Source organism: Anabrus simplex, chromosome 9 (assembly GCF_040414725.1).
Source record: "Anabrus simplex isolate iqAnaSimp1 chromosome 9, ASM4041472v1, whole genome shotgun sequence".
Classification (NCBI taxonomy): domain Eukaryota; kingdom Metazoa; phylum Arthropoda; class Insecta; order Orthoptera; family Tettigoniidae; genus Anabrus; species Anabrus simplex.
The window spans coordinates 41,708,328-41,721,453 of record NC_090273.1 but is presented as its reverse complement, the minus strand read 5'-3'; the positions used below and the strand labels follow the sequence as shown (position 1 = coordinate 41,721,453).

Below are 13,126 nucleotides of genomic sequence, written 5' to 3'. Positions count from 1 at the left end.
TTCGACCAAGCCATTCCAGCACTGAAACTTGGCATTGGTAGATCGCAAATGTACAGTGGTATAGTTCATGAAGAGAGAGAATCTGTGTCAGTTTTCATTTGATTCAGCATTTCAGCATTGCTTTTAATCACAGCTTTCAATTTGGTTTTGCCATTTATCTGAACCCCCTACATGGCCGACCTGTCAGAGACGGGTACTGTAGCTATTGTTGTATAATTGAAGTGAATAAATAATCATCTTTCAGGTGTTGAAGTGAGAGTATGTTCTCTTTATAGATGTATTGTATGTTGGCAGGTGTGGTACTTCAAAGCGAAGGTTAATGTCATCAGCTCAGTTTGTGGAGTTCCTGAACAAAACTCAAAGAGATCCGCGACTCAACGAGATCCTGTACCCATACGCTAACACTTGCAGAGCCAAGGACCTTATTCAGCAGTACGAGCCCAATAAGTACAATGCTCAGAGGGGTAAAGGCTAGCTCTTCTCTGTTATGTGTTGTGTTTGTGTCTAAGTGGCTTTCTTTGAGCAGAAGAATCTCATTTATACCATCCATTTCACTCGATTACGAATGCTTATTGATCTAGTCCCTTTACTTATCTGCTTTCTGTTGTCGGTGGCATATTGTTTCCCTGTGTTGTTTAACAAGTCATAAGTATTGTTTTGCCATATTAAAATTGATGCTTTATGAAAGTAGCTCAGCAGATGGTTTCATTTAACTATGTCTGCTTTGTTACTTCTTTTAAATAAAGAATATATTATTCAGGACATGTAGGGTCTTCAATTTTGTTTTTAAGTTTGGAATTGTTCTACATTAGATCAAGAAGCTTACTGAGTGTTTCTCTGAGGAATTCACTCCAAAGCACTGTCATAAGGGATATAACTGAGCTAAAGGATGTACAAAAGGAGGTATGATCACAGAACTGGAGCTGGGCTGGACATGTAACAAGGTCTGATCCCCAGCAATGAACAAAGGCATTATACGAGGCAGTATCCGAGAGATGACTACAGAGAACATGACTTTTGTTGTGTAGGGGGTCCGATATATTTGAGTAAATTGGCTCCATTCTAGATGAGAACTGTCCATGACAGAACAACCTGGAAGACAATGATGAAGACTTTGCACCAAAGGGGATTGATCAGGCTGTGGTGGTGGTGGTGGGATGATAATTAAGCCTCGGATAATTATGTGCTTAAATATTTTTTATTTAACTTTCTTTTTTAATTTACATATTTTTGCCATTTTTATCATTAAATATCATTAAATATTTATTCATAAGTGCACATTTCCTATATTTGGCAGTATGGTTTAATTTGTAGATGTCCCCTGCTCACATTTTCAATCCTTGACAATTTTAGCAATTGGCTTCTCTCTTTCATCAGTGCACCTTTATCTCTGTAATCTATTTCAAGGCAGGAATTCCCTGGCCATTAAGGACAGCAGGGGGCCTGGAGCTATCAGAGTTTCATTAAGTCTCCTTTGCCCCTCCACTACCTTAACAGAAAATTTTACTTGAAATTATAGTGGTCTCCTTAATTTGTAAAACATAGAATGATGGTGTGAAGATCTTGTTTCAACGAATAAGATGTGTCCCAAAATTGTGAAGAGTTTTACTTTGAACCCTTTTGTGCGGGAGTTTGGAGACCTGACGGAATTATTATTGTTACATGCCAGCCCCATGGTAGCCCCTTTCGGTACTGCCAGGAAGGGGCTGGTGACTCATGACCTGGGATCTCCCAGTCGGCTTATGGGGGGGGGGCAGGCCTTTCCGTGTATTGTTCTCGTCGGCCAACTTACCTGTGAGTTTCTTGGAGATTCAACGGAAATGTTCTGCCTCTAGCCACCTTGCAAAAATTCTTCTATTTACCATATTTTTACATTTTCCCCTGCGTGTGTATGGATTGTTTTCTCAGCACTACTACTACCATTGATGATTTGCAGCTTATAGAACTCCTTATCGTGTGATACGTAATTCTCAAGAATCTTCATTATCCTTCAATGACAACTATATGCATTGCATTGATGTATGCTTTTATACATAATCTAAAACTTTGATCACCAATGAGACCTTACCTGCAATATGCCCAACACATCGCAGCGCAGCTATCAGAACTTCATAAGGAGTGATATATACAAACCTCAAGAATATTCAACGCCCAAATTATTCTTCTTGAATTCTTTCTTCAACAGCTAAGTGCATTAATTTATGCATTTTAATACATTATCCAAAACTTTTACAACAGTTTAGACTTTTTCACCTTTATAGTGTCAAACCACTATGTTTTCGTGACTTTTTACAATTTCTGTGAACTCTCAGATACATTGTGCAACTCGCGATTTGGCTGATGATGACCTTAAAAAATAGGTCGAAACTAGTTCCAATAAATGTTGCTTCTGTAATGTAACCCACATTACTTGATTTTGTATGGAAAATCTGGAAATACTCTTAATTTTTATTTTTATTGTAATCACAGTTCAGTACAGACCATTCAAAATGAAATTCATATCTCTTAATTCACTGATGAAGGGAATGAATATTGTTCCTGAAACATGTATGAATGAAGAAATAATTTTCAATCATTAAAAGTGTATTGACAAGGTGGACCCAAAATAAACTATTTTAAATAGTTCCTTTAATAGATTTAAATAAGTTAATATAAGGTCACATCAGATGCCTATTATGGTTAAGCTTATCAACAGAGGGGTTGGCTGTCGCTAGTCTCTAACCGAGGTCTGAAGCAGTAGCTGTTGTTGTGTTGTTGGAGAGTCCAGTGAGTAGGTGGGCTGGAGACAACCGAACTGAAGACTGTGACCAGAGAATACTGTGTGTTTGTGTATTTCTGTGGACTGAGGATTGCCGCGAGTCAGCGAGGGAGGCTGCTATCGTGAGTGTGAGGGTAGGTGGATCTGTGTGAATATTCGCTGTTGTATCATCCTGCTGTTGAATACTGTTGAGCTGTTTAGTTGTTCACTGCGTGTGACTGTGTGAATTACTGGACTGCCCGTGGAATCAAACCAATGAACATTCATCATGTGTCAAGTGGCCAGTAGCCCTGTGTTCAGATCCAGCTGTCTACACACGGCTGCTGTATGGGGTAACTGGACTTCGGGAAAACGAAAGTAAGGATTAAGCGTCCACAGGTATAGCAACGAGCTCGACCACCTGCTGTGCCATAAGGAAGAGACTCTTGTGAATAGACTTGTAATTAGTAAATGTGGCCATTCATGGTTAATTAGAATTGGGTGGGTATATACTGTGTGTGTGTGCGTGTGCGTGTGCATTTATTGGGTCATCGTGAAATAAATTGGACTTTGTGAAACAGACAGAGTTTTATTTGTAACAAATTGGTGTCAGAAGCAAGAATAGACCCCATGTGTGATAGATCATTGTAATCAGCTTGAATCAGTGGAGCAGATACTGCAGTTTTTGACCGCCATCGGGAACATTCCAGAACGTTGGTGTATAGTGAATGCACATTCATATTTTTTTTTAAATTTCATCTTGTGTTAATTGCTGCATGCCAACTGAGACCACAGGCCACACGAAAATGGAGGCTCAATTAAATGCGCTCTTTGAAATGATGGTGAAGAAGATGGAACACTATCGAAAGGAGATGAAAGACGGGCAAAAGAAGACAGAAGGAGGCCAGAAAATGATGTTGAAGAAGTTGGATGTAGGCTACAGGGAGATGGGAGAAAGCCAGAAGAAGAAAGTAGAAACTCAGAAGAGGATGATAAAGGAAATAAAAGACAGTCAGAAGTTGGAAGACGATGACCAAAAAAAGACAGAAGATGGAAGAGGTCCATAAGATGATGAAAGACGGCCAAAAGAAGACCAAAGACAACCAGACTAAGGAGGAAGGTGGCCAAAAGTCAGAAGACCACCAGGAGAAGTTGGAAGATGGTCAGAAGAAGATGGAAAACGACCAGAAAAAAGGAAGACTGCCACAGGGTGCTTGGAAGACAGCCGACAGAAAACTGAAGACGACCATGATAGGTGGAGGGCCAGAAGAAGTCGGAAGACCACCAGGCGAAGACGGAAGATGGTCAGAAGAAGATAAAAGACAACCAGAAAAGGACAGAAGATGCTGGAAGACGGCCAAAAGTAAACAGATGATGACCAGAATAAGCTGGAGGGCGGTCAGGAGGAGACGGAAGATGACCAGAAGAAGATGGTGGACAACTAAAAGAAGACAAGGGGACGGCCAGAAGAAGATCGGTGACTGACAGAAAAATGACAAGAGGGTCCACATGAGATAAAGCATGTTCAGCAGGTCGACGCTCTGTTCCTGTAGACCATGTCCAGAAGACTGCAAGTTCTGTTCCAGGAGGGAGGCCAAGCATGAAGTTTCTTGCCGAGTGATCACCACGGGTTCAAAGGAAACTGGAGCCATGACGCCTGGGTGGAAATACAGGGGGACGGGGGTCGTCACCTTCCCCTGGTTGTCCCTCTGGCTTATCAGTCCCTAGTACACGAGGCCACGAGATCTACTCCAGCGAAGACATTGTGTGAAATAGAGCAGCACCTTCAGATGGATCTAACGTTCGGCTTATCTGAGGACCATCCTGCCCCGACCGATAGGTACTGCTTGGATCTGACAGGAGACCAGAGGATGCTGCCTGGAAGAGTACGAGCACAGAGAGCGACCAAGTGAAGGTATGGTACAACCGACAAGGGGTCACCATTGAAAATCATGCGAATGGCATAGGATGGCTACATAATGCCGTAAGGAAGAAAGGCTCATCCCTCAAGTTCCAGAGGACATGGAAAGACACCATGTTCTGAGGGGATTAAATGACATGAGGTACCGAGTTCAATGGAGGCCAGTCTGCAAGATGAAGGGGGTAAATCTAGACCGACGGGCGTCATGCCGAAGAACAGCTGAGAAGGTTACTGATCGGGACGATGTTACGTGCCAGCTCCGTGGTAGCCCCTTTCGGTGCTTCCAGGAAGGGGTTGGTGACTCAGACGACCTGGGATCTCTCAGCCAGCTTGTGGGGCAGGGCTGGCCTTTCCATGTATTGTTCTCTCCGGCTGGCTTACCTGCGAGTTTCTTGGAGATTCAACGGGAATGTTCTGCCTCTAGACACCTCGCGAATATTCTGGCTGAAATCACCCGAGCTATAAAAAGGGAGGCTAACCGTGGACAGTCAGTCAGTGCTGGACTCGGGGTCAGTGTTTTTTTTGTTTTAAAGATGTTTGTTCCTGGCGTCGACCTCTAGAGATCCAGGAACTGTTTTGTATTGTATTGTTGTTTCCGTTGAGTACATTGCATGACTATTCCTTGACAATACACATTATTTTTCTTTTCCCCCATCTCTGGTTTCAGTAGAAACAACCACTCTCTGATAGTAAACAAATACACGTCATAATGTCGCGATGCGAGCTTGCTTTGCAAGATATAAGTAATACTTTGACTAAAGAGGGGTCTGACAAATTGATATTTATGATAGTGATAGTGATTGTATTGTGTCCGATGAGAGTGAAATTGGTTATTCCTTGGAAGACGACAACACGGAAATTGAAGACGATGTGCAGCGCTCCGTTGTTGCAACGAAGGCTAAGCTGTCAGCTGTTCAAACCAAAGGAAGAAAGTAGAGTTCTGTAGGCAGGTCTCTTCATACGCTTTCTGCTCATTTTGATCCATCAAATTCAGGGTTTAGTGATATTCTTCATTTGAATGATAGTGACAATAATTCAAGACTTGAAGTGTCGATTTTCAAAGAAGTTGTTGATAGTAATATTATGAACTTCGTAGTGTCAGAAATGAACAAGTACTATTTATTCGTTACAGAATATACAGACGTGAAGGAAAAGTCGAAGTTACATAAGTGGCAAGGCATAACCTAGAGACTCTTTATGTTTTCCTGGCAACTGATTTGTTTCGTTTCTTGTTTGTACTGGAAAGGATACAGAAGTTGAACATGATGAAAAACTCGACTGTCTGGGTCAGTACCATACCCCAAAGATATTTTGATGGGTGAAACTGTTGGAAAATCAAGTCATTGTGTTGTAAATGGCACAAACATGATCACATATAGAGAGTAATTATATTTTTGTCCATTTTACTATTCCTTTCAATATTTTGAGGAAAATATTTTCTACGCCACTGATTTCAATTAAATTGAGTGTATCAGTTATGTACCGTAAGTGTAAATTAGGTAAATGTATTAATAGAGAAAAGTTAGAATTAAAATAATATAAAATTGAGAATTGAAAATTATCAAGAAAGTATTCACTCCTAGTGGCCTGCGAGTGTCACCATAAACTCACTGATCTAAAAGTTAAAAATATTTTCAATGTGTAAGTTAAATCTAGTGTGTTGTATGGAGCCAAAATCTGGGGAGTTATAGGGAGAATTTATACACTTGATACAATTACAAGTAGATTTGGTAAAATAATTATTTGACTACCCAGTTGTACAGCTAACTGTGTAGTGAGAATGATGTGCAGTGATGTAAGTCTGCAGGCAAATATTATTAAAAAGATAATCAAGTATTGGTTGAGACTGAAACTGGGAGCAGGTGGCAAAGTATTACAGGTAGCCTACCAACACCAAATGAAACATCAGAACCAAGGATACTGGGTGGATGGGGTACTGAACAGTTTGGAAACGGTAGGAATGGGATATTACTGGGAAAGGGACTGTATAGAGAAGCTGATAATATGTAAAAAATATACTTCTAAGAGTTGAGGATATTGAAAAGCATCGTATTGCTTCACAATGTAAAAGTAAGAGGTCATTAGATGAATTTTGTAATGTGAGAGGATGAGGATAAATGTAAAGATTATAGTCATCATCATCATCATCAGTTTTCCACTCCAGTTGCCCGGGTGTGGTTTACGAGCACTCTCCACTTCTGTCTGTCCATGTACCACTCTTCTCTCAAGACGACATCCCAGCTGATTCCTCTTGTTCTTATGTCCTCTTTCACTTGTTCCAGCCACCTCTTCCTAGGTCTTCCTACCGGTCGTTTTCCGGCCACGACTGTGTGTAGCCATTGTTTTGCTGTCCTTCCATCGTCCATTCGTTTGACATGGCCAAACCATTTCAAACGGGCCCTTGTCACTTTTTCATTCAGGGATGGGTACACACCAGCTTGCTCCCTTATTCTTTCATTCCTTACCCTGTCCCTTTTTGTCTTCTGTACCATAGTTCGTAGGAACTTCATTTCTGCGGCTTGTAGTTTGCTGTCCACTTGTTGGGTTGTTGTGCAGGTTTCTAGGCCATATGTTATTATGGGGGTGAAGTATGATTGGAATAGAATCTGCTTTCATCTTAAGGGAACTTGTTCGTTCCAGAGGAGGTTCCGAACTTGATAGTAAAACTGAGCTGATTTTTGAATGCGGTTGTTAATCTCATGCTGTATTCTGTTATCACTTGAAATGATACACCCAAGATATTTATATTTATTATAGTAAATTATATTTATATTATTTATATTTATATTATATTTATTGTAGTAAATAAGAGAATGAGAGGTATAATATGAGGAGGTACGTTTCAAAACGTATTAAATGCAGTCGAGGTCAGACTATGTTTTGATGCTGTTTCCCGCCGATTAGGATATGCTCTTTAACGCTGTTGAGTTAGATCGGGTCATTTCGTATTCTTTCCTATAGGAATTCAGTGCTGAAAAACATGATTCGGAACAAATCGTATTATGTGCACCACGGCGAACGGTTCAAAACGTATTAAGTTCACGATAATGTTTCCCAGCCTGCATTTATCCCACTCTTTTGTTGGCTGTTCCCGCTATTTTTATATCATACTTGACAGTGTGGTATTGCTTGCATGCCCATTCACTTTCGATGACCATGGAGAGCTACTTCCCCGCAGGAGAGTGTTTCCGCGGACCTGAAAGTGAAAAGTGGTTCTTCCAGAATATTTTCCGTACACAGTTCAACAGTGGGCTTGGGACACCATCCACGGATGCTTGTAGTTACTATGCTCGAATGCTCTTTCAGATTAAATCTGAAAAAGGTAGTGATAAAAAGAACAGTTTACTAGCTGATTTGGGAGCAGATAAAATTCGCTCACAAGGTTTTCACAAACTTATGACGGAATGACCTGCTGACACAATGTTCTCCTGCTTTGATTTGCAACAGGTACAACCACTTCCTAAAATATCATTTGGTGAAGCGTTATGTTCGCGCCAAACATCATTTTACGCACTGTGTGTTAGCGATGTCAGTATTCAGAATCCAAAATTTTATGTATGGAATGAGACTGAGGCTGGAAGTGGGCTAAACGAGGTGTCATCAGGTGTTACTTCGTTTTTAGATGAGGTACATTTCGATAAATCGATCACCTGTCTCAGGCTGTTCGCTGACGGATGTGGATGACGAAACAAGAACATGCATGTTATCCATACTCTAGTTTACTGGCTACAAACCAAAGCACCCGCTAACATTTCCATGATTGTTCTCACCTTTCCTGTCAGAGGACATTCCTTTTTACCCGCAGACAAGTTATTAGCATTGTAGAAAAGTTTCTTCGTAAGTGCTCTGACATCATTACTCCCGAGGAATACCGAGAAATCTATCAGTCTGTGGGGACTGTAAAACATCTAGCAGAAGAATGGGTTATAAGGGACTACAAGATCCTCGCCAAGCATTTTAAAAAATTGGGACAGGATTAAAGAAACGAAGACGGTGGTTCTGAAGAAAAGCGAGAAAAGTGGTTGGTACCACGTTACAGTAAAGATGGAACCGACGTACAGGTTTGATGACCCCTCAAAGCGATTCGTAACCCTTCTGAAACGAGGCATAAGGCTGGGCCAGGTACATGAACCATCCGTAATCAATAAACCGAGATGCTAAAAAACTGGATGTCGAGAACCTGCTGAAAGCCAGATTTGGAGACAATTGGAAGGAGTTCAACAGTGAACAATTTTATGTTTCAGCACTAAACATCGGTTCAACGTCAGATACTGGTAGGCCGACTCATGATGACTACTGTGACTGTTTGCATGAGGAAGAAGGATTACTTTCAAGACTGTAAACATCCATACAGCATTAGCAATGTGTTAATAATAACTTAATTTACTGTAAATGATGCGCTGTAGCTAACAATAAAGTCAATAAAAATCTTTGGAATCAAATGAACGTTTCAGATCGTATTATGTGAATAAAAGGCTGTATCAAAACGTATTTTGTTCAGCGAATTGGTTCAAAACGTATTAAGTGAAACTTTAGAATGACGCTTTCATGTATTAGGAAATGATTTGAATCATGACTGATTCGGGAACATAACCTCAATACCTAGATTTTGCCGTTTAGAATTTTGACATGTCTTATTTGGTTAGGAAGTAAAACATTTTTTTTAACTTCCTGTAAAATTATAATATGTGCACTTAATACGATTTGAAACGATGCTCCTCATATGGTGGTTAATAGGGATACACAAAAATAAAGCATATAGACAAAATAGAGATGAAAATAAATGTTTACTATGTTCTGAAGAAATGGGATGGGCACACCTTATAAAAGATTGTTTAGAGATAAGGCAAATATGAGGGAAACTTATAGATGAAGAGGATGTAAGAAAAATTGACAATGAAAATCAGCTGTATACAATTGTAAAGTTATTGAACAGAGAATGGATGCACCCGGGCTGAATTGAAAAATTGTTTAACATTATTAGGGGAATGTGGAGTAGGAAACTGGTGGAAGGAAAAGAAGTGATACATATCAGCCAGGAACAGAATTGTGCCTAAGGTAACCTAGACAATATAACTTCGTTGAAGTCTAGAGCCATTAGGTACATAGATTTGAATTATAGCATGTAACTACTTTGTCATAGTAGTTCTATTAGTATGCATGGGCACAGGCTTGCGGCAAATTGACATCAAAAGTCACCAGTGGCCGTTTTTGACAACACTAATGTAGAAAATGCAAATTTATAGCTGTCAAAGACAGTTAATGAGCTCCAAAAATCTCCCTTCAAATAAGACAAGAATGCTGATAAAATATTTTTATCTGTTCCCAGAAATACTTTGTTGGGTAAAAATGACACCACAGATACTAAACATTCAATACTATTAACATCCAGTTGTGCGTAGCCGTGTACAAACTAGCGAACTATCCAATATAACAGATCAGTAAGAGGTCAGATGTAGGGTTACCAGATGACTTTATTGGAATGTCAGACTTAAGACTAAAATGAAGGACATTCGGAAATTATACACTGAAAGCAAAAGTATGTAGAAATGATCAATATTTACTGCATATTATTCCCAGAATAAATATACCCAATAACAGTCCTATTTTTACTGTAAAACATCATTCATATTCAATAAACATACTGGTTTGTTGCAGAAGATCTGGCCTGTTTAAATCATGATCATGAAACTTTAGTGTTGGAAGTTACATTTATCTGAAAGTATACCAATCACTGATTTTGTCAATAGTCTGTTTCTCTCATCTGTCGACTGAGTGGAAATCATTGAAAAAACTTGCTCTACATTTGCATTCTGTGCAGGAATAATGAAAAACTATGCTGAAATTTTTCATAGCTCAGAATGGCAAATTCTATACTTACTAGCACAAAAATATCTGGCCCCGTAAAGTTTACTTCCTGCAGCCACAATAACCACCAGAAAAATTTTTTTCCTCCTAAAACAGTTGTTCATGCGGTCAAGCTACCTACAAATTTATTCTTCTTTTCTTTGTGACTTTTTAAACGACAATGTTTTGAATTTCCATAAATGTCTCGATATTCCTTCGAGGTGCCAGACAGAAGTTTACATTGTAGGGCATGTTTTGTATTTTTGAAACACATTATAAATCAGCATTGTGTGGTCATCTGGTTTGTATCTGTTCAGTAGTCTAAAACCTTGTGCATGTTCATATGCTTCTGTGAGTGAGGAAGTTGAATTTGGTAGAGCTGACATGTTAGTAGAGTAGCAAAATCTGCCTTGATTATAGATGATAGAAGCTTTTAGTGTGCTGTGTTGTGTTAGTTGTTTTTTTTTCTTTTTCTTTTTCTATTCCTCTGAGTTAGCTTTTCATTTATGTTGACTTACTGCTACATATGATTAATTAGTCACTAAGGCTTTATTGTCCTTTTGATTATGTTACATTATTTTCTAGTAATTTGTAAATTACTTGTTTTGGATGAACTATTATAATTGCCTTAGTATGTGTGCAAGATGATCAGGACTCTTAACATTTCTACACATATTGTACTCTTTACCTAAATCCTAAAATATGAATGAATAATGGAAAGGAACAAACAAGTGTCAAATAGTGTCATGTATGGAGAGTTAGGGTCATGTAAAGGAACAAGTAATTGGAAAAACACCCTGACAGGTGCCTAGGAAGAGGGAGCAATAGAAACAGGAGACGGCAGAAAAGAACAAGGACAATCTTCACATCTTCATGCTCCCCTGTCTTCAAATAGATAGGCTCTCCCCTCATTAAAAAAAAAAAAAAAAAAAAGAGCTAGAAAAGTAGCAGGGATTGATAAGATTTCTGGGGATATACGCCTGTGGGTTGGGATTTAGTACCACATCTGAAATATTTGATTACTGTTTGCATAAAGGAACTACACCAAATGAATTAAGAGTTGTTATAGTAGCCCCATTTTTCAAGGGAAAGGGTGATGAACATAAAGCAGATATTTACAGGCCAGTCAGCTTGAATTGTTGCATGTAAGCTCTGAGAAAGCTTTCTTTCTGACTAGACATGTTTGCAAAATTACTATCTGGTTTGATAGAAGGCAGTTCACATTTTGGAAAGGTAATTATAGTAAGGCTCAACTTGTAGGATTCCAGCAAGATATAGGAGATATTTTAGATTCAGGAGTTCAAATGGACTGTTTTGCTATTGGCCTATCCAAGGCTTTTGATATGGTTGATCATGGTACTGATGAAGGAAGAGGGCTGTTGGACTATGCAAGAGAGTAGTTAAACGTTGGTTAAATTTCTAGAAAGTAGAACTCTGAGAATTAGAGTAGATGAAGTGTTATCTGATCTTGATGTGATTGGGCAGGGGTGTACACTCAGGGCAGTACGATTGGACAGTTATGTTTTCGTAAGTATGCAGGTGATATGTGTAAAGAATTGAGATCACAGGTAAGGCTTTTTGCAGATGATGTTATACTGTATAAAGTAGTAAATACGTTAACAGGATTGTGAGCGACTGCAAAAAGACTTCGACATTGTTGTGAGATGGACAGCGGATAATGGTAAATGGGAAGAAAAGTCAGGTTTTAATTTTCACCAAGAGGAAAAGACTTTTAGTTTTGATGACTTTGTTGATGGGGTGAAAATATCTCATAGTGATCGCTGCAAGTATGTATGCGTTAATATAAGGAAAGAGCTTCATTGGGGTAAACATACAAATATGATTGTGAATAAAGGTTACAGATCTCGTCATATGATTAGGAGAGTATTTACGGGTTGTAGTGAGGATCTAAAGGAGAGGGCATGTAAGTCTCTGGTAGGATCCCAATTTGAGTATAGTTTCAGTGTACGGGACCCACGCGAGGATTACTGGATACATGAACTGGAAAGGATCTAAAGGAAAGCAGCACGATTTGTTCCGGGTGATTTCGGACCACAGCAAGAATCCATTATATTATAAGAATGTTGTATGGTTTTATCTACATTTTATTTCTGTATCAGAAATATTGGACCTTAAGCAAGACAGACACCCTCTGCGGCAATGTTCAGCTTTCAGTTCTCTACCTGAAGATGCACTTGAAATTTAGAACTCAATAGAAGTATCTGGACTTTGCATTCAACCGGCATATTACACTTTTAAAGTGCAATTTTAGAGTATTCACTAACAAGGGCATATTTTGATCACCATTGTAAAAATTGTGTGATACTATTCTTACAGTCTAATTGTAATTGACGTAAATTTAAAAAAATTGTCTGATCAGTACAACATTATTTTAGCTATAACATTTCATCACTCCACCATTTTATGTGTACATTATTGCATCACATACACAGTTCATTCTTTTAAATTTTATTTCCACAATGTAATTTTGTCTTAAGCCTTCGGCAAATCCATAAGTGTATTTTAGTTAGGCTGATGATGACCCACATAGGGTCGAAATTAGTCCCTTGATAACATATTGTAATGTATTAAGACATTGCAATTATTGTACAGTATTGAGT

At 39.0% G+C, this 13,126-nt stretch overlaps 1 protein-coding gene across 1 annotated transcript in view; it reads left to right on the top strand.

Moving 5' to 3' along the window:
* The window catches only part of Plc21C (Phospholipase C at 21C), a 182,382-nt gene that overhangs the window by 87,515 nt on the left and 81,741 nt on the right, over positions 1-13,126 (top strand). Inside the window, exon 7 of the mRNA XM_067153731.2 lies at positions 295-464. Coding sequence (XP_067009832.2) covers positions 295-464 — 170 coding nt within the window. The remainder of the gene's footprint in view (positions 1-294; positions 465-13,126) is intronic.